General features: G+C 42.6%; 1 protein-coding gene across 2 annotated transcripts in view; it reads left to right on the top strand.

Moving 5' to 3' along the window:
- Positions 1–8,552: 8,552 nt before the first annotated feature.
- CDH13 (cadherin 13) overlaps positions 8,553–22,361 on the top strand; it is a 423,340-nt gene continuing 409,531 nt past the window's right edge. The window contains exon 1 of one of the 2 annotated variants that reach the window (XM_075576710.1): positions 8,553–8,706. In XM_075576710.1, the coding sequence (XP_075432825.1) occupies positions 8,662–8,706 (45 nt within the window). In that variant the 5' untranslated portion in view covers positions 8,553–8,661. The remainder of the gene's footprint in view (positions 8,707–22,361) is intronic. The other variant, XM_075576708.1, reaches the window with a different exon arrangement.

The raw sequence follows: 22,361 nt of genomic DNA, 5'->3' as shown, positions 1-22,361 counted from the left end.
TTGCACTTATAAGTCCATCGTAGGGTAGAGTGGTTTTGACGTAAGAGGAGATGGGTGAGAGGGAGGTTTGGCTTGGGGGGGGGGGGGGGGGGAGGGGGTGATTCACTAGCCAGGATACTGAATGGGCATTATTGTAACTAATATTGTGATTTATTATGAATCCTCCCAGCCTCATGTGTACAGTATATACTGACTTTCCATGTACATCAGTACGACTGGGACAGCAAAAGACTGGAGTTATTGCTAGAAAATTTGACAGCGGGGGAGGGAAGGTACATAAGAAAACCCAAAAATGTAGATTGTGCTTTAATGAGGAAATTTTAGTTAAGGTATTGGATGGGAATGATGTTCTCACAATTTATAGAGAAATGCTTCTGTTGCAGAATATATTTGGGGATTATTAGTGTACAGTATCTTTTAGCCTCTCTTGGCACAGCACTTTTCCGTCAATTATCGTCGTTGGCAAAGTCTCCTGAAAGTGAGTTTTTTTTAGTTTGTCACTTATGGCTAACACTCTTTTGTATAAACATTCCTTCACCTGAAACGAGTTCATTGTTGAGAAATCAGTGCTTATTGGAAATTCTGGTCAGGGTTTATTATCGAGTTTAGAATTGTTTGACTGGAGCTATCTGTGTTTGAATTTCAAATCATTATTTTGTCCACCTTTGCTTGGAAAAAGATACTTATTCAGCAGGGGCCTACTTTGTCTCGTTATTATTGAAAGTATATGGAATGTTCATCGTTTTTTATACGTGTAGTGCTAGCTTTGCAAATGAATCAGTTATATAACTTAGAAAACGTTCCACCGTACTGTGCAATTCAGCTGAATATGTTTATCTCTGTTGCAGAACAGAACATATGTCATAGATCACAAAATACCAGCTGAGGTCAAATGTTTGGAAGGAAAAATACCCAATTTTATATTTAATAAAATTAGTTATTTGACTGCTGTTAACTATGAAATAAATGATGCCAGTATATTTAACCTGTGCAGTGCTGAATTACAGGTTCCTATAACAGCGCTTGGCTTAGATTTGCCTTCAAAATAGATTTATTTTCTCCAGTAAATCACAGACAGTAAAAGCCAATTACAGACTCCTTCCTCCTTTGTGTGGACACTGTTTTATCTTCAACATAAACTGTGTGTTATGCACAACATGGGCTGCTGCGATTGTCTGAGGATCTCCTGCAGATACAATGGGAAATGATTAAGAGCCAGCAGAGACATAGACATAAGTTTAAGAAGAGGTAAACAAGGACAATTTTAACAAAAGGGGAGTGGAGCTCCATAAACCAGAGTAAGCATTAGGTATGTAAGCATGTATTCCGACACGTCCACCCCAAATCTTACCCCACGTCCACCCCAAGTCTTACCACTCATCCACCCCGTCTTACCACATGTCCACACCAAGTCTTACCACACATCCACCCCAAGTCTTACCGCACGTCCTCCCTCAGTCTTACCCCACGTCTACCCCACGTCTTACCCCACGTCTTACCACACGTCCACCCCAAGTCTTACCACACGTCCACCCCAAGTCTTACCACATGTCCACCCAAGTCTTACCACACGTCCACCTAAGTCTTACCACACGTCCACCCCAAGTCTTACTGCTGCAGTTCTGCACAGGTCAGGGCTAAATGGAATAAGGAACTGTAATAATGTTTTCCTTTTTATGTTACCCCCACACTTCCTTCCCCTCTCTTGTCCTCAAGGGACCCAAGCTAGCTTTGTTTTATTACAGGGCGATAAGATGCTACTGCATGAAAGCTCCCATTTAATACAACGAATAATCCACTAAGTGTCTACTTATTCATATCCCAATTTGCCTCTCTGAGTTCTCAGAGCATCTCCACAAGATTGTGTTGGTTATTCAGAAGAATAAGAGCTTCCTACCCACATTTAAGGGGTTATTCTATGAAGTTCAAAATGGCCATTAGGGGCATCTTCAGACAGAAATCCCCAGTGACTTCAGCACAAACGGCCACTTTGGGTAATATAAAAAAGCCCTCAATGTTTAATGCAAACCAGTTACTGCACAGAAAACAATAACTAGCACATCTCTTGAAGTTGTCATTTAATAGATTTAGCCAATCTTTTGCTTGCAGCCACTATAAGCATAAAAGCCTGAAATTCCATTCTATTCTGTTTGTGCTTTTATTTACTAAGCACCTTTTCCTGTCTTGTAAATAATCAGATTAGCTACTTCCATTGTTTCAATGTCTTCTGGATAACTGCACGGTGACATTAATGCTTTCATTTCCCGCAGTTCCCTATCCAAACCTTTGTTTGCATTAATGGCAACAATTAACTCTGATGGTTTTCTAAAATGACATGAGTATGTTAACATGGATAATATCTAACCCAATAGAACGTTCTTGTTTCTCATTAAAAATATAATTTCTGATCAAATCAATGCTATTTGCCTTCTGTTGTGACATTGAATCATAATTTGAGGCTGTGTACAGTATATCTCTAAATGAGGATCCCTTACTGAAATAAATGTAAGGTAAGTAGCAGAATTACATTTGGAGGAGTGATTTTACAAGCAAATGTACTTAGTGTATAATTTGTGTGAGCTTTTTATATAGCTATGTAAGATAGTTCTCATAAATAAAGCCCCATTTTTTTTACTGCAAAAATGTAAGCTAGTATTATTTTTTAACTTAATGTTTAAATTGGTTATAATTTTAAGAATTCAACAGCGAAGAAATTAACAAGTGTCCATGTGTGCAGCTAAATCAACAGAAAGTGAAGAAATTATCCAGAGTCTATAAAAAAGCGTTCGTATTTCCTTCTAGTGCCAGAGTAACCTAATTGCAGTTTAATGCAGTATTTCTTAGAGATGCTTGTGACGGCGGGGCAGCCTGACCAGCACATTAAAGGTTAAGTCTGGCAGTTGCCCATACCTGTCAAGATGGATGCCTAGGTTATAGGCTAAGGCTACAGCCCCAGTGAGCGCACGAGCAACAGAGCGCCTGGCGGCGCTCGTGGCCTTCCCCGAGTGATCGGAGGACTTCAGATCACTTGCGACGGGAAGGCGTGGCGGCGGCACCACGACTTTTATTTAACTCCTTTGTTGTGTCTGGTGCTTGCGATCGCATGTGTCAAGACTTCAGGTGCAGGTAGGTCCTCAGTGGCCGGAGCAGCAGGGGGCAAGCAAGGAGGCATCGGGTTCACAGGCAAGGGTCCAGGGCAGGTGGGAAGAATCGTAGTCTGGTCACAAGTAAGGGTACAAGGCAGGCGGCAAGAATTGTAGTCGGGGTCACAGGCAATGGTCGGCAGCAGGGAATCCACACGGATAGAAGCTATGGCAGGAGCCGGGCAAGGAACAGATAGGTGCAAGCCTAGTTGCAGGCAAAGGCCTTTATTGAAAGGGACAGGAAAAATACAGGCACAGGTTCAGGCAGAGGTCAGGGAACAAAAAGCAAAGGCAAAGAGGAACAGGAAACAGAAAACTATAAAGGCAGGCAGGGACAGAAGACAGGAGGAGGCAGACAGAGCAAAACCCAGAGCAGACAGAAACAGCAGCACACCCGGTGGACAGACAAAGGAACTGTAGCTGGGAGAAGGACGTTCAGGAAGACCCTGACACTGTAATTATCCTGGTCTCCAGTAACAATGCATACTTGTTAAATCCAGTGAACATGTTCAAATAATTTCACTGTTATATTACACCTACAGTACCAGTGTATATTTATGCTATATTTTACTGCTATTCTCTGTACACCACTGTATCATTTTTTTCTTTTAACTTTACCTCAATGTGCCTCGGGCACCAAATTAGATTGTAAGCTCTTCAGGACGGGGACTAACTGTGCCTGCAAAAATTATATGTACAACGCTGCGTACAGTGCTATATAAAAATATTGGTATTTATCCAGTGGAGGTGGTAAGAGCAAATAAAATAACTGGGCTTGGGTTAGGGAACAGAATACAAGTCATGTAAGATTCCACTGTAAATATTTGCCATCAGTTTCAAGTACTACAGGTATGTAATAATAATGGAACAGAGATACAAAAAGATACCAGATTACTCAGACCGAAACTGTAACACATCTTAATAAGGAAGGTATACATATGTTTTTGAAAGTCAATGTACTACAATGTATATGAATGATTGTAATGTTTGTTAGATACTAGATATTGCAAAGTGTAAAGTATCCAATAATTGCAATAACAACTACATAATGTTGAAATTGTGATACAAATGCATGAGGATGTATTAAAAACATGTAGAAACAACTCACTTATTAGCTGTGTGGAGTGTGACGTACTTATTGGCTTTATTATTTAAACAAACACCTTGATAATTGGTGCTGTACAGTAAGTGCAAAACGAGGGGAAAATAATTTGTCACAGTGGCAACGATATGCGGCATTGCAATGTATATTACGACACACAGTAAATTGTCATTTACATGGGGTCGATTTTAATAAACCGGATGACATATACTATGCATTTGGAAAATAATAACTGGGAGACTTAATTACCACAACAGAAGACAATGTAGAACGTTTCCATACATTTGCAGGCTGAGATTGTATATACACAACAAGACAGAAATGCCCAATGCTACATCCAGTGGGTGTTCTTCAGCTTGCTTGGATTGTGTGTTTATTAATGAGATTGTATAGAGCATGCTTTCTGCTCTGTGATAATGATTTCATTAACGAAAATGCAATTCTGCTGTTCTTTGTGTTTGTTACATTGTACATGCTCTCCTATTTCCTTGCAGTTTTGCATCCAGCTGTTCATTAAAGCATTACATGTGAACCTACAGTATATGACCGGATTTTCAAAGATCGGCAAGTAAAACGCATGGAGCAGAGTTGTGCCGATGTCTTCAAAAATGGTTCACAAACGTGTCTAGTGCTGTTGCTTTAAATATATTTAAAGCAATGTTTCAAATCTACTCAAACCTTACCTGAGATGAGAGATCAGAAATAAAGCAGGAAGGTTACCGAAGGCAACAATAGTACTGACAGATGAGGTCGGAGTTTGGACCACTTTTGCACATTGTGTATATTTAGGTGACCTCTAAGCATTCATTTGGCGTAAAGGTTAGTTATACTCACATTAGGAAAAAAAGAAGTTCAGCAATTATCATGAAACAGAGCTAAGGAATGCAAAATAATTGGAATGCATTCGACTTCTTAGCAGTGGTGTCTGATAGACTTTCAGCATAAGCTAATGAGGATACAGAATAAAAATCACTGTATAAACTATAGTATAAAAAGAAACGTATAATGGGCATGGAATCAGCACCAATTATTGCTATCGAGGCTATAAATGGGATCTTATTATAAAGGATGTGGCACAGTAGGCATAAATATGTTTTTGGAGCTATGGTGAACCAAACAATGTGCCTACAGAACAGCAATATGCCATTAGTAAACCATTCTAGATATCAATCAGCTGTGTTTCAGGCCACTTGTGCTCTCAGAAACTGAAGGATCTATAAGAGCATGACTGACACTAGCAATGACACTGTGTTTGAATAAGGGGAACCTGTTTCAATTCCCAGTGCTAGCTCCTTGTGACCTTGGGCAAGTCACTTCATCGCCCTGTGCCTCAGGCACCAAAAACATAGATTGTAAGCTCTATGGAGCAGGGACTGTGTCTGCAAAAATTCCTATGTGCTGTGTAACACACACTGTACTGTAACTGTGAAGTGTTTTGAGTCCCATTGGGAGAAAAGTGCTATATAAAATAAAGTTATTATTATTACTATTATTAATGTAGCACTTTTTTCATAATGGAACTTAAAGCACTTCGCACATTGACACTATCATATTTCTTATTTGTAGAATTAGGCTGCTAACAAGAAGTCTTGTTGCCAAGCCAATCAATATTGACATTGGCGCTATCAATTGGCTCGCTGGCAGCGAAGTTGTAGGTGCCCATCTTCAGAAAGGGCAAAACCACCAACAAGAAAGGGTGTATAATGATGGTTGTAGCCATGCAGCAGAACTCCCCAACCTCCCACACCCAGTGACCAGGAGCTGATGGAACATGCCTTGCTTTACAAAAGTTTACAAAGGGTTTATATATTGATCAGTAGGTAAAATACTTTACAGTCTGTAATATTTGTTTTATACAAAGCAGAGAAGAAAACTGAAGCCAAGGTGGAAAATATCCAACAATTATTATGCAAATATGCAACCAAGATGTGGTATGCTGAGTATACTCTGCTGCCAACTCTGCTTATTACTTTGTGGCAAAATGGTAAGAGACCTCAAAATGCATATGACTACGGTGAAATAGTTGCACTGACAGCACCACTAAGGGCTCATTTGCATACCAGCTACTAAATAGGAAAACATATTATATATATAATACAAAGAAATATAGTTCAGCCAAACTTTACTTGGGCACTTACCATGCATGGCTGTGTCTTCACGTTAAACATTAACGTTCAAGCGTTATCTTTAATGCTTCTTGAACTGTGCCTGCTTTTGGGTATTTTTGTAGTGTGTGTGTGTGTGTGTGTGTGTGTGTGTGTGTGTGTGTGTGTGTGTGTGTGTGTGTGTGTGTGTGTGTGTGTGTGTGTGTGTGTGTGTGTGTGTGTGTGTGTGTGTGTGTGTGTGTGTGTGTGTGTGTGTGTGTGTGTGTGTGTGTGTGTGTGTGTGTGTGTGTGTGTGTGTCCAAAACACCAAAGCACAGGATATAAAACATATCCGTGGACCCAAGACCACACATGCATGTGCATATTCCCTTGCTTGCATATTCCCTTTCTTGCAAATGCATTGGGAAGGCAGCGCAGCCTTATTAACGTAGGTGCCAAACTATTTTGTTGAGTGTAAGGACACTCTGTGCTGTGAAAAAGAGCAAAAATGTTAGGGTATCTCGTCAGAATGTGCCAGATAGGTCTGCATACTGTACCATCACAGCAGCAAATACATCTATGCGTGCTGCCTCAATTATGAGATCATTTACTGAAATGTTTTTACACACACATGTTTTAACACACACACACACACACACACACACACACACACACACACACACACACACACACACACACACACACACACACATTGAATATGTATAATGTATTAATTATTGCAAAAACAAAGATGCAAATACTGAGAATAGCTGATTAACAGAAAGAGTGTAATTACTAGATAGCATTCTATCACTAGAAATGTAATATTTATACCTTAGTGAGTATGAACAAGAGCATCAAATATTCCACTTCACCTTCCCCCACCTCCAATTATTACTAATTACATTTCTGAATAGTATGTTTGCAAAGAAGGTGGGTGTAATGTGAATCATTGCAAAAAAAAAATTGTAATGTCTTCACTGAACTTGTAAGGTGCTCCTTCCTCTGAACCATCCGGTGCCATGAGTGTGAAAATGCAACAGAAATTGGTGTTTTACTGTCACAGAAACCTACAGCACTTCTCACAGAATAAAGGTATCCTGCTACTGTATGACAAGAACATCACAGAATAAAAACCTATTCTTATCCCAGCAGACATACTTATTTCTGGTGACAGTGATGTCACACACGAGTTCTAACCAACTGTTGGCATAAAATACAGTGAACAAATCTTAATAACGTACCCCATATTCATATTAACTTTAACACCCGTATGGATTGCTTTTATGTAAAACACAGTATGTATTCGGTTATGTGCTTTCTGTGTTTGGCACTGGCTAAAAGCAATACACATTGTTTTCATAGACACAACTTTGAAATGAGAACCAGCATGCCCTAATTTAGGAATTGCTTTTATCTTTGATGCTTCTTGACATTCCTTCCATCAATTGCTTCATTCAGTGCTTTTCATGTTGAAAGAATAGATGTGTATGCTGCCATAAAGGGGAATACATTGAGATTGAGTAATGCTTCTAATATGCTGGGCTTTGCCAAGAACATTTTCCAACTGAAGACCTGCTAATGATAATTAGTGAATATCTTGACATATACCCATGGTATTGGCATCTGCTGTTAGATTGATCTGGAAGGCACATGCGGGACTGTGATTCACTAGCATATCTGTTAGCTCTGTGCAGAAATGTACAGACTATTACATATGCAAAACACAGCATTAGACTGTGCCCAAGCTGCTGTATTCCATGAAAAGTCAGTATCATTCCACAGCTAGAGTAAAATGAACCATTTCTCATTGTGATTAGAAAAAATAAGATAGCAGTGTGTTTCTATTTCTTTTTTTTCTTTGCCATCCTGTAAAAACCTAAAGAATAACCCCATGTCTGAACACCCCTCTTTACATTTAAATAATGAGAGGGTGATGTGTGAGTGCAGGTGGGATCAGAGAAAGGAAGGGTGTTTCATGTAAAAAAAAATAAAAAAAACCCTCCACAGACTCCTTATAATAAAGCAAAATAAGACAAAAAATAAAATAAAAAAATCATGCTACATAAAGGTGGTGTGTGCCAGAGGCGGACACCCAATATAAACGTTACAAAATGGGGATACGTTGTGAAGAAATGCACCTAGTAAAGCCATTGGTTCTGGTCATCAGCCTCTATCCAATGCTTTAGTGATGATGCTGCTGATCTATTTGGGAAGTTGGCTGGCTCTCAAGGCAAAGCCTCTTCTCAAAGGCTGTTTCACAGTGGAAATATGCACAGTGCAGCACCAGTACATGAATGAAAAATCCTCCGGTCCCTTCTAGTCTGGCAAAATGGATCACATATCTCAGCTCACTCTATCCTTGCTGCTGTCCCAGGTAAGACCATGTGTTCTTTTTACTCCTCTGCTTTTCTCTCTCTTATTCTGCTCTCTCTTTTTATTGCCCCTTGAGTGTTGATGACATGAGCTTCTTGCACTGGTATTTGTTAGAAGGCAGGCGTGACAGTGGGCAGGGGCATCCACCTCATCCTGCAGGATAACAGAGCCCTGCTTTTTGGGGGCTAGTAACTTGGAAGGGGTCTCCCATGCTGTCCTTTGAAGGATCTCAAGTGGGCAACACTGGTTTGTTGAATCTTCATCTCACCCTCCTTTCTGCTTCTCCATGGAAGTGATCACCCCAATCCTGGATCTCTGAATCCTTTTGCCCCCTCTTGGACCCATGAGCTGCTCCACGACACAGTGCAGTGGAAGCCGAAGCCCTGGTTTAGGGGCACAGTTTGGCTCTTATCTGCTACTGAAGAAGCTGAAACCTGGGGTATGGAAATCTGGGAGGGGGGGTTCTCATATTCCACCAGTGAGACCCCGTTGCTTTAAGGTGGACTTGACTTTTTAACATGGTGTGATGGTTCATGGATGGCTGTTTCTGGGCATCAGGATTGAAAGGACACAGCATTTCCACTGAAGTTTGCTTTGGATTTCCTGAGTGTGCAGCAATATGCGAGCCCTGGGGGTGCAGCTTGCATTGTGCTTCCAAATGTCATCACTACTGATACTTATTTGATTCATGCATTTATTTGTGTTCTTTGTAAAATAGTATGCTGCTAAGTTTGTGTGTGTGTTCATACGACTAGCACCCCCCCTCCCCACCCCCCCCCCTTATTGAGACTGTGTGAGAGAGATTCCCATAGCAGGAGCCAGGGTAAACAGCACACTCATTACTATAGGCACCAGGCACAGCTCTGCTGCTGCTGCTGTCAGTCAATGCTGGAGACATATTCCTCTCACACAGGAGCTCACATCACCCCACATCTTCTTATTGCTCTGGAAGCATCATGCTTGTTTTTTTAAAGGTCATGTTCACATTTCTATCAATTTAGTGAACAGCTGCTACTATTTGGGGTGATACATAGTGCATCCCTCATTCTAAAAACCGTAAGGGTTAATGAATATGGCATTGCTAAGCAACTCTGGCATGACAATGTGCTGCACTTACAACAAGATTGCCTTGTGGCCTTTGCAGTGGGGGTCTGTGTGACCCTTGGCAACTCTCTTGTAAGCTCCCTGGGGCAGGATTCGTTTTTATTTTCTTCTGTTGTGTCCTAGTATGTAAACATTAGCGATATCTTTTATAAAGCAGGTGTCATCACTTTCATAAACAAAAATACATCTTGGGAATGTAAGCAATGGAAACCTAGTGTCGTACACACTACCCAATCACTGGGGGGGGGGGGGGGGATTGTAACCTGATAGCCGGGAAGATATTGGGGAAAGGGTTACAAATTGTACCAGAGTAAGTGTGCCAGTTACCCACTGAGGACAGGCACCAAACTGGGGAAAGGTAGGGAGGATCAGTAGAGTTGGAGAATGTCAGGCAACTGAGAGCAGTCAAGGAAACGCGAATTGAAGGAAAAGGCAAAAACAGAGCATTTGTCAGCAATAGTTTTAAGGGTAAGACTGCAGAGGCGTCTTTTAGGCGCGGTGACGGCAGAGACTACAGGGCAAAGAATGGGCTGAGAAGAATGGAAAAGTTGAGAGAGCAGGGAGGCTGATGCAGACGCTCCCATATTTGGAAACGTCTGTCTAATATTAAGGGCGAGATTCACAGAGCTCTGTTACATGAGGAATTGTAACGTTACCTAAAGCAGACAGATGTTCTGGTTCCTGTACTAACATGGTATAGCTAAGGCTAATTTACATGCAAAAATAAATATCTCAACTGCTGTACATCTCATTAGCATAGACTTAACGCCACTTTATTGTAGCATAACGCTTCTTGATCTAGCAATAACGTGACATTATGCCAGTCTTGGTGCTACTCCTGTACAAACCCCCTAAATAGGGCTTTTGCTGGAGTGGAGTGAAATAATGCCAGGAAATAATGCTACACCCTTGAAAGTATTACTTTGCATATATTCATGGTATTGAAAGTGCGCCTAACTGTGGCGTTGCACCCATTCAGACAACGCAGAAGTCCTATTTCAGCGTCTGCATGGGCGTGACGCCAAGTTTATTTATATCTTAAATAATGTCATGTTAAGTCCCTGCGTTAACCTTGGCGAACGTTAGCGAGTATGCAATGTTATGACAACGCCTAATTTGCATCTTATTATCATTAACATCCGTTCAAGTTAACGCTACGCTCTTTACGGCAGAAAACATGTCTTATGTTATTGTCCGTTGAAGGTACACGGTTATTGTAAGTTACGTTAACGCGTTGTGGAGCTGGGCCTAAGAGAACTACCTTGCAAATGAGAACAACTTTTCAAAGGAGGTTGATACGTAGGAGAGTGTATAGAAAAGAAAAAGTGGCATATACTATCCTCCAACTTCCAGCATGAATAAGTCATTTGGGGAATTAATAATATTCTATGTGGAGCTTTGAACAGGACTGAAATGCTTATGTAAGCAGATACTACAGTAGGTGAGTATCGTGGACTAAAAATAGGTCCTCAAAGAAGACTGTAGCAGGTGTACAGCATGGGGTGAGAGTACGGTATATTAACATAAGGGGGAAGCTGGGTCATACATGTAAAGCCATGTTTTATGGGACAGGGATCTCCTCTCACTTTGTCTTAACATATATGTACTCTTGTTATACAATGTTAGTGCCCTCCCACATTGTGCAGCACTACGGAATATGTTGGCGCCATGCAAATAAACGGTCATAATAACAATTAGAAGAGCAAGAAAGGTAGCACAAGAAATAAAAGAGATTGTTAGAATACAAGCCATTAATAATCAAATATGCAGTATATGTTATCACATCATTGTTGGATTTTACGAAACTGCAAGGCAAAAACTCTCGTGTGGGAAGAGACTTTCCAGAGATGTGACAGAAAATAATCCCGTCAGACATGCGCTCTGTACATTTATTGAGCATTACGTGTTTTCTTTCCCCCCCCCCATCTAGTAAAAGGGAGTTAAAAGTCTTTACATGTATTAGATACTCTGTATTACTATACCACGGTATAAGCAGAGGAGGGCAAACACATTCACTCAAAGTCGAACTGCTGCTTCAAATATGTGTGATCTAGAAGTCTTTTAAATGGATGATGAAATGTGCAGGATGAGAGGTACTGTAGACCAAGAAGTATTTGTTGGAAGTAAACTGATGATTGGTAAGTGAAGATTTCAGAAGACTCCACAGAGATGGAAGCACAGTATTAAAAGGAAGTCCATTACATGGACAAAGCCAAACCGCTTTATTCACAAAGAGAGGTCATGTTGTTATTGATGCCATTGGTGACACTTCTTTATCCCACCCAGGGCTAACACTTCCTTTAATGCATTGTTCTGCAATGTCCTGGAGGCCCACGGTCACTGAAGGGGTTAATGTTTAATCTGTGAAATACAGAGCTGGAGAAAAAGCATTAATTAGTGAGACATTATCAACATTTTCACCACATTATGATCTCGTCCAGGGGTAGCCAATTCTAGTCCTCAAGGGCCACCAACAGGTCAGGTTTTCAGGATATCCCTGCTTCAGCACAGGTGGCCCAGTCAATGACCTGTTGGTGGCTCTTGAGTACTGGAGTCGCCCACCCCTGATCTAGTAGTATTAATGTCTCTGTTGATATATGCATTTTCTGAGTGGGAAGCAAACAGGTAGATGGAGATGGCATGAGCTTTCCAAACTGAACAAGTGTGGGTGTTCTCACAGCACCTCTTTGCTTGAGTGATTCAAGCATGCTCGTCTTTATTAGGAAGGAATTTCCTGCAGCATGTCTGTAATATTGTAAATTCTGACATGTAATTACTGCACATGGGTTGGACACAGGTTTGATAAAAGAAGGTGTTGGATAATCCTGAGGTGTCACTGGCTTTTAGGTATTCTGGCAGCATTCAGATGTAGTGTAAAATGTACAGTATTTGTTTGCATGAAATGATGGTTAATATGCAGGGTTTCCATAGGATTCTGTTGCATTGATGATATATCCCAACAAATGCAATAAAGAAAAACATTGACAACTGTATGACAACAATGAACACAATCTTCAAATAGAAGGTTTTTACATGTAGCTCAAAATTGCTGTCTACCAAATGGCGGTTCTGAAAGTCACGTACAGGACATGATGCATATTCCTACATGGGCACATGTGACTCACAGTCTCTACTAAAGAGAAATTACTGTTAAAAGCTTTCGCCATCCGACAAACAGGAGCCTTGAGGATTGTGCTTGATAAATACTATTCTGTGCTGTCTTGTTGACTTCTCCTAATGTGTGTCTTATTAGGAAGTTCTATCTGGAATAGGTCATCTTCAAACCCATACAGGTATATGACACAATTTTATTAGTTTGTTTATTTTCATAGCTCTTCCTAATTATCGGGAACACGAGACCGCGTGACTGGCCCTCGGGCTTTCAAGTTTTAAACAGGACAAACAAAAACGGTGGCTTGTCTTTGTAATAAGAAACACACTTCTGGTATTGAACTTCAGTATGTGTGATGGACTTACTCGTGAGAAGGAGATATAGGCCCATATTTACTAAGTGATGCTATTCTATAAGCACTCTTGTCTGGAAGGTGTCTTATAGAATAGCATGTCTTAGTACATATAGGCCATGGAATCATGTATGCATTTCCTATTTGAGAGGGTGACTGTTAATTTCTGTATATAATGGAGATATCCATCTTATACATAAGTCTTCTCACCGTTCAGTTACACTACTATTTGTCCTATGAATAAGGCATATATTAAACTAGGCAATCTCCATATTGGTACACTCTAAGATCACTTGGTCCCATTAGTACAATGCTGTGTGGTTTGATTTTAAATGATAGACGTTTATCTAATATTTTATATGAGCCGTATAATGAAATATATTTATCATCTGTTGTAAGATTAGACAATTCCCTTGATCCGGCCTTGTACTTCCTGAGCAAGCGAGGCTAAACCTTCGGCAGCGGTCCCAGTCTGCACTGTAGCACTGGCGCCCGGCGTGGTGGCGGTGCATGCACAGCGCTTCACTGCGATATCCGGGCTGAGGTGAGATGCAAGAGATTGCGACGGGGGGCGTGCTGGGGGTTTTGCAGGGGCGTGGCCATGACCTCATGCGGATGGTTCGTCCTCATTGCCTGAACCGCCAGGGGGGGCGTGGCCACCCCTCCGTCGCAAGTTTTAAATACAATTTGGATGTCTTTTGAAAAACTGGTCGTAGAGCGCGGCTGCCAAATGCGCGCGAAGGTGCGTACTGGGCCCAGCCCCATTGAGAATGCAGTACTTGTTCGTGCTGCGCAGCCGAGGCGTACGCTGTAGAACGTACCGGGGACCTAGCCTTAGGCTTAGTCCATAGTGCAGGCTACGGCGCGAGCTGCATTGCTCGCGTGAAACACACTAGGACGGCAATGTAGTACAGCAAAATGCACGTGCACAGCTCACTCACATGTGAGAAAACACCGGTGGGCGTGTGGTAGCACGGGCGCAAGGATTGGGGAGTGTAGAGATCTCTCATCTGGTCCCAGCTGGGGTATGTACGGTGAATCCTCCGGTCTCCGCGTCCTACACCGAATCCCGACATCATGCACTCTCATGCGTTTTTGCCTCCGCTTTCTCGTCTGCTAGCAAATGCTTCAGGCAATGAGGCTGCCACTCTCTCGACCCGCTCCTCCTCTTTGTTTCTGGCGTCTGCCAACAAACATAGACTGGCCAAACAGTGTCTGGCTCCGTGCTAACACTAGGGTGCTACTAGCCCTACGCATTTCGCAAACTCGGCTTCATCAGGGGAGCGCGGAAGCTAGCACGTCCTACTATGGACAAAGCCTTACACTGTGCTGTGTGAGGGTTTACAATGCTATAGATAAAGGGGTTATGAAGTAACTCATCTCTTCATTACCAGAAGGGCCTGCTTACAATGCCTTGCAACAATGTGCACTGTAGCAGACTGACCCTATCATAGCTACTGTAAGTGAAGATTGCAACATTTTGAAAACAACATAACTATAGTATATCACTTGATTCTTGAAAGCAGCAAAACTCCTCGCAATACATCTTTTTGTTGTTTTAGGATTGAAGCAGGGGTCTCTGGAGCTGAACTGTGTTAATTTAATCTCTGGAGACCCCTCCCCCCCCCGCTTCCAGAGATACTTACCTCCGTAGGGAGTGCCGGTATCTCTGTGGCCAGGGACATTGTGTGTCTAACGAAATGGCGGCTTTAATGTCCCACGTCACACGGGCCAATAGGAAGTCGTGATGTCATCCGTTGTGGCTTCCAAACAGCCCACGTGACCTGGACATTTAAACTCTACAGAGATAACACCAGCACCCTCTACGGAGGTAAGAATCTCTGCAAACAGGTGGTACCTGGAGCTGAAATTAACACAGTTTAAAGTATCCCGGTGCCTTCCTCTGCTGGGAAATACAGTGGAGGTTTAAAGGAAGCTGCAACATCATCGTTTGTGGCTTCCCATTGGATGCATGCAGCGGGAGATTAAAGAACCAGGAAGTACCGGCAGTGGCTTCGAAGGTAGGAATTTCTGGAACCATGGGGTCCCTGGAGGTAAAGTTAAGGAGGTTCAGTTCTGCTCCTTTAAAGATGTTCCTCTGAATGGGGGGCACTTATCAATAAACATTGTATTCAACCTCCAGCTCACCCTGTCCCTATTAGAAGACTAATAACAATAAGGAGGGAGTAGAGATTGGGGCTTGACCTGCGCAAACTACTGTCCAGCACTCAGAGTTATCACTTAGGGGAGTAAGGCTGCCATCACTCAGGGGAGTAAGGCTGCCAGCACTCAGGGGAGTAAGGCTGCCAGCACTCAGGGTTATCACACACAGGGGAGTAAGGCTGCCAGCACACAGGGTTATCACACACAGGGGAGTAAGGCTGCCAGCACTGAGGGACATCACATAGGGGAGTAAGGCTGACAGCACTCAGGGACATCACACAGGGGAGTAAGGCTGACAGCACTCAGGGATATCACACACGTGAGTAAGGCTGCCAGCACTCAGTGATATCACACAGGGGAGTAAGGTTGCCAGCACTCAGGGATATCACACAGTAAGGCTGCCAGCACTCAGGGTTATCACACAGGGGAGTAAGGCTGCCAGCACTCAGGGATATCACACAGGGGAGTAAGGCTGCCAGCACTCAGGGATATCACACAGGGGAGTAAGGCTGCCAGCACTCAGGGATATCACACAGGGGAGGGAGTAAGGCTGCCAGAACTGAGGGATATCACACAGTAAGGCTGCCAGCACTCAGGGATATCACACACAGGGGAGTAAGGCTGCCAGCACTCAGGGATATTACACAGGGGAGTCAGCAGGGAACGAGAATTGAAAGCTAGAAATCAAACAGTGGTTCAAGTTTTACAGTAAATACAGAGAATAGAAGAACAACTGCTGTTAATCTGCATGTTACTATATTCCTGATCAATGCATATTTAAATTACTAGGCAGCAGCTGTCCGTGCTGACTGACATTTTTATTTTATGCATTTAATTGTTCACTTTCTTTTAAGAGATTATTTTTTACAATCTGATGCTTCATTCAGGAGATTTTAGGATTTGAAATATTAAGTTTACGGGCGGTAAAAATGCAGCTATCCCCAGAGCCCAGTGCAGGCTAAAGGTTACCATGGTAACCTCAGAAGCTAGAGGAAGAAAATCATGATCTTTAACACTATAAAAACATATTTATTTAAAGAGCAGGACATGTCTAGGGGGGAGATACTAACATTATATGAGGTTAACTCACATAGGATTCTAGGGGGGTATTGCTGCTTCTTTAGAGAAGATACTGTAGTACATCACAGAATGTATACATCCCACGGTCTATGAGAGACCCTCATCAACTCATTTTATTGAAATCATGAGTCTACTCAATTTAAACGAGGAATCCGAGCCGTTTTTATATTCTTCATTTTTTAATGCTGGATTGAAGACGGTGGTCTCTGGATCTAAACCCCCTACATTTCAGCCGCGGGGACCCCCTGCTTCTAGAGATACATACCACGGAAGAGGGTGCCGGTATCTCTCTGCAGCTTAAAGCCCCCTGTCACATGGGCCAATAGGAAGCCGACCCTGATGATGTTACAGCTTCCTATTGGCCCGCGGGGGCTTTGAAAAGCGGCCATATTGTGAACCCTAGAGTTGCTACCGGCACCTACTACTCAGCTCCGGAGACCGCCTGCTTCAATCCTGTATTACAAAAAAAATGATAACAGAAACGGCTTCGATCGCCTCTTTAAAATAGAGGTGCGATAATGCAGTGACTTTATTTGTTCGTAAAAAAAAAACGTCTCGGAGGCCAGTGGGACTCCATTTAACCATCATATTATGCTTCCAATGTCCAGACCGGGAACCTGCCGATTACGAACTTCGATGGCCTTTATAAAGGCTGGAACACTGAGGGGCCAGCTGCCCGGGACATGTGCATGTGCTATTAAGTGTTTTCTCCTTGTTACTACATTTTTCATAGCATGGTCCGTGTGTGTGTTCTCTCTCACTGTATTACTGTGTTCATTGCTTGTAGCATAATTATCAGCATTGAAACAGTTCAGAGACAGCATCCGAGCTGAAGCCGATAGGAACAACAGGATAAAATAGCTGTCCTTGTGTAGGTTGCTGGATTTGTACTTCCGTAGGGCAGCTTTAGAGCAGGGTACGATTTATGGAAATGCAGTAGGCTCAGAACCCTCACTGATTGCTTTGTGATGTGTGTATGGATTTTATCTGGCTATCTGATTTGTAAACGCACTATAATGTTTGAGAGCTTGAAACAGGAACGTCTGTGTGGTGTGGAAAGGGGATCATTGTTAGCGAATCATCCCTTTCATCTTCACCATTTGCAAAATGGTTCTACGTTTACTGAGATTGTTCATCATCATAACCCATTTTTAAACAAAACCATAATTGTCTGGTACTAGCATCATCTCATTTATACATATTGTTCCAGACTTGAGACCCTGTTTAACATACAGTAGAACTGCAGTTGAAAAACTTTGGATATTTCCTAATTCTCCAGAAGAGGGCCCCATGTACATCATAAAAACAGCTTCACTGATAAAGCCTTGAATTAAATTGCAGTTGTAAAAGAGAAAGTGTCACAGAATGTTTTCTTTCTTCTTGTATTCATGCAGGGCGATCATTTTTAATGCATGTCAAACGTGTTTTGATTTAGCTATTTGATGTCAGGAAAAGGCGTGGGACATTGATCACTGTTCAGAAAACTCAGTGGTTTTCTAATAGAACATTCACTATTTCGGATTTCTTATATAAATTAATTGATTCAAAAATATAACTACCCTCTAACTACGCTCTAGGTACATACAGTAGGTTAAGTGTTTGTGCTGTACAGTAACTAGGCCCCTTTCCTGTAAAAGTATCCAGCAATGTATTGCTCTGATATGCTTAGTGGACCCCTCGGTCTGTTATTGGAAGGAAAACACATCTCCCTGTCACTCCCACCTGTCCCCATCACTCCCTGCCACCTCTCCCCGCCTCTGCCACCTCTCCCCGTTACTCTGTAACGCTTGTGCTCCCACGCACAAGCCAAGACAAGGAGGGGGACCCGGTAGCGAGGTGGGAAAGCCGCAGAAGACACAAGATAGGAGAAAGTTGCCGCGCAGCTGGGGAGCGGTGCACGTCATCACGTAAGCGTGCCGCGCGCAAGAGAAGCGCTGCACATCCGGAGGAGTGGAGCCAGGCTCCATGGCACAGCTGGGCCAGCTAAACGTGCGCACTCTCAGTCCCAGTCTTCCAGAAAGCCCAAAGGAGGGCAAGTAGAGATCCAGAGGAAATCCAAGCAGGAACAGAATGCAATGACAGGAACAAGAGGCATTGAGTACTGGAGTAGTACTTTGCATGACCCAGGGCAGATAGCCACTGCCTGTTATTTAAGGAGCAGCATCAGCTGATGGCAATGAGAGTCAGAGTGAGGCTTACTTCCTGCCAGGGGAGGAGGGGAGGATTTGCCAGAAAGCAAGATGGCATCACTTGCCTCAGTATGCTTGAAGTCACTTCCTGTTGGTGAGATAAGGCAGGGGACGGAGTGGAGGCGCGGCCTCTGCGGAAGCAGGGAAGGGTTCATCACACGAACAGGGATTAGAGAGCCTTGACTCGCAGCTGGAGAGCGGCGCACGCCGTTACGTGTACACGCTGCGCGGGAGAGATATGTGCGACCGAACTCCCGGCACACGTAGAAGAACCGCGTGTGCGTGTTCGCTCTGTAAAGAGACCGGGGATCTGAGATGCGGCAGGTAAGGAGGGAACACGCTGCCGGGGGCCTGTTCCCCGATTCCTTACATACTCCCACCTTTACCTCTCTCCCCCGTCTCCCCCGCCTCCCCCCGCCTCTCCCGGAAATGAACATGCAACATGTCATGATATTTAATATTTATGTTCATGTCGATTTGCTTCTGTTCAGATTACATTTGTTACAGGGCGGGATAATTTTTCATGGACTTAATACTGTAGGTATTTGTACACAAGCGTTTGATACCTGTCAAATATTTACTCCATATGTACTACACCAAAGGGAAAATCTGAAATTAAACCATGCTACTCCTTCATTATTTATGGACCTCAAACCTCCACTTAAGAATGTATTTTACCCCATTTGCTGCATGACTTGTTGGCAACTCTTTTGGGGATATGTAACTTTGTGATGCACTTTGCTCCAATGTTTGTACCAGCAGAAGATACAGGAGACCTATTAGTAGAGTTTCTTACATTTCGTTCTGATCTCTTGATAAGGTTAACTCCAACTCAGAGCTGATGGATTTACAGGAAGCAATGAGAGTTGAAACGGCACTTTATACAAATGCAAAGTGTCCTGCATCCTATTATAATATTGCTCCATCCCTAATTGGTCCAAAAACTCACTCCCCAAATCATTCACTGATGTTAGCAGCGCACATTTGATGCAACCACAAAAAGGGATGCAGTATGGGAGAAGGCGCGGCTCAGTGAGTAAAGACACTGACTGGCACAGAGAGTTTGAAGCAGGGGAGCCTGGTTCAATTCCCGGTGTCGGCTCCTTGTGACCTTGGGTAACTCACGTTCTTTCCCTGTTCCTCAGGCACCATAGATTGCAAGCTCCACGGGGCAGGGACTGTGGCTGCAAAATGTCTTTGTAAAGCGCTGCGTAAAACTAGCAGCGCTATTGAAGAACATGCTATTGTTATTAATATTATTATTAAATGAAGCCCTCTGACCCTTAATACATAATGTCCTATATTATTAAAGTTACCAGTTAGGTAAGAACGGAGTAGTTAGGTTCAGATACACAGTGGTCCGTGATTGCCTTAATGAGGGGCTAAGCTAAATTATCGCCTCATTAAGTGTTAACATGTATCTTTAAAGTTCCATAACGCTCCATCTCTCACGTCACCTTTAGGTAAGAGATACTTGACGCAAGTCATGTTATTTGAAGCTATAGCAGAGCTAACTTAACATGGCGTCAGGCCTATGCTAATGAGATTTACAGCAGCCACTGTTTTTGCATACAAAGATCATTATGGATATGCATTAACCTCAGGGAAAATAACGGCTGTTACTAATTTTGATAACGGCCTGTTATTAGCACTGAGTTAACGGACCTCTCTCTATGGATGTGGGCATTAGTGCTCACAGCTGGAAGCGTTTCTTTAATGGCAAACCAAACATCATTTAAAAATGTTGTTTTAATGGGTTTTGCAAAACCGATGGCAAAAGTGCTACACAGATATTAAAGGGGGTTATTTACCAATGCAATGACCCAGCTGCTAAACAGGGGGTCATACTTGTTACTGTATGTTGTCAATTAGGCTGCGGCCAGGCAGGAAACCGGTGCGCTGGTGCTCGTGCACCGCGCCTTGCTCGGCCCGGGCGATTTGTGGCCGGCTATGTGTGCGCTCGTCTGGGGGCACGGCCATAACATCACAGAGCTGGTTCGCCTCCATTGGGCGAACCGCTCATGTGACGCGCTTGCGGGCGACAAATTCAAATTTGCTTGCTCTGCAACCATCTAAGCGCCGAGCAGGTACAGGCACTCGCTCACGCTGGCCACACACATTGCAACAATGCGATTCATCGCGGTGAGCGTGCCTGCCCGCTCAGCGCCGCCGAGGCCTTATATACGTCATTACTTTCTTCCAAGCGCACGTGCTGGAAAGGTACGTATGAAACAAACTTATTTATTTAACATTACAGAGTAGTTAGTGATTTGCCTCGAGTTGCAGAGAGGTGTCTATCTGCAACAACAAGATGTTAGAACCTATCTTCTTTACAAGATGGCTGCCTTGTGTCCTGTTATTTACCATTCTCGTAAAGGTGCAGTACTTGCTTGTACTGTTTAAGGCTAGGCATTGCAATACTTGTACAAACAAAACTGCACAACATTAACCTAATAAAAAAATGTTGAAAGCAAAAGGAGTTTATTCTCTGATAAACCAGGTGCTGTTTTTTTTTGTTCTAGAATAATCTCAGTTTAGCAGCTGGACGGCCCTGTGTCTCAAAGTCTATTATTATTAAAGCTTTTTATTTGTCAACCACATAGTGAAATCATTAAAAATGAATCCGGCTTAAAATAAGTTTGTCTTCGATCAGTTCCTCTCACTTCCCACAAGTCCCCAGCGGGCAGCAGGCGGAATCTGTCGCATTCCTTGTAACGTACAAACAGGAATGGAAGGAAATCGTGTAACAAATGCTAAGATGAGAATTTTTCTTCAAGCGACTTTATTACAGTATATGTTCATGTTAACAAATTCCATTTCCAGCAATGGACATTTCAGGTGGGTAATCAAAATCTATATTGTTTCTCTCTCCTGGGTCAACACTGTTATTGGTTTTCTGTATCTGAACATTCAGTCATAGTATGGCTACCTCCTGAGAAACATAATAGTCTATATTGTAGGAATTTTCTACCATCCAATTTACCCAATATACAGAATTACCATTTGCTAATTGAGAACATCGCAAAGAGACTTGGGTGGCTCAGACTTTAGGGCAAGATTTAGATGGGTGCTGCGTTGATCTAAGTCTTAAAATTGCAGAGTAACTCTAGCCCTTAGCATTTTCTCTCTCACTATAAAACATTTAATTGAGATCATCATTATGAACTAATGCAATATCCCACATGGTCTACCATGTGCACTGAAGAGTCAGCTGCATGCTTACAGCTAGGTATACAATAATGGGTAGCCCATTCCAATAGTACTCTAGCAAACCTATAATCTGTGGAAGTTGTGTTGTGGATGTCTGGTTCTTCGCACACGGACACGAGCCAACACAGGTTCGATATATTGAGTAATTTATTGATCCACAATACTTGTGATCAGCAAGGAGCGTCAAGCAATGACATCTGGTGAGTGCTGTTCTCACAGAGCTTCTTGTACAAAATTGCATACATTGGTTAACATTGGTTGCTAGGCAGCTTATAATGACGTCACGCAAACATTCAAAAGCCAAGTTTGTGGGATTTGTCAAACTACTGTATCTTCTAAATTTCTACTTTTACAAATTATATGGTAGGTGTTGATTGCCTTGAGATAATATTTACGGTTAAAAAAATTCCGGACTACAACTATTTAGTTTAGTCTATTCTACTGAA

The sequence above is a fragment of the Ascaphus truei genome, chromosome 19, assembly GCF_040206685.1.
Source record: "Ascaphus truei isolate aAscTru1 chromosome 19, aAscTru1.hap1, whole genome shotgun sequence".
In the NCBI taxonomy this organism is placed as follows: Eukaryota; Metazoa; Chordata; class Amphibia; order Anura; family Ascaphidae; genus Ascaphus; species Ascaphus truei.
The sequence above is the reverse complement of the archived record's forward strand: the minus strand, read 5'-3'. Positions and strand labels throughout refer to the sequence as shown.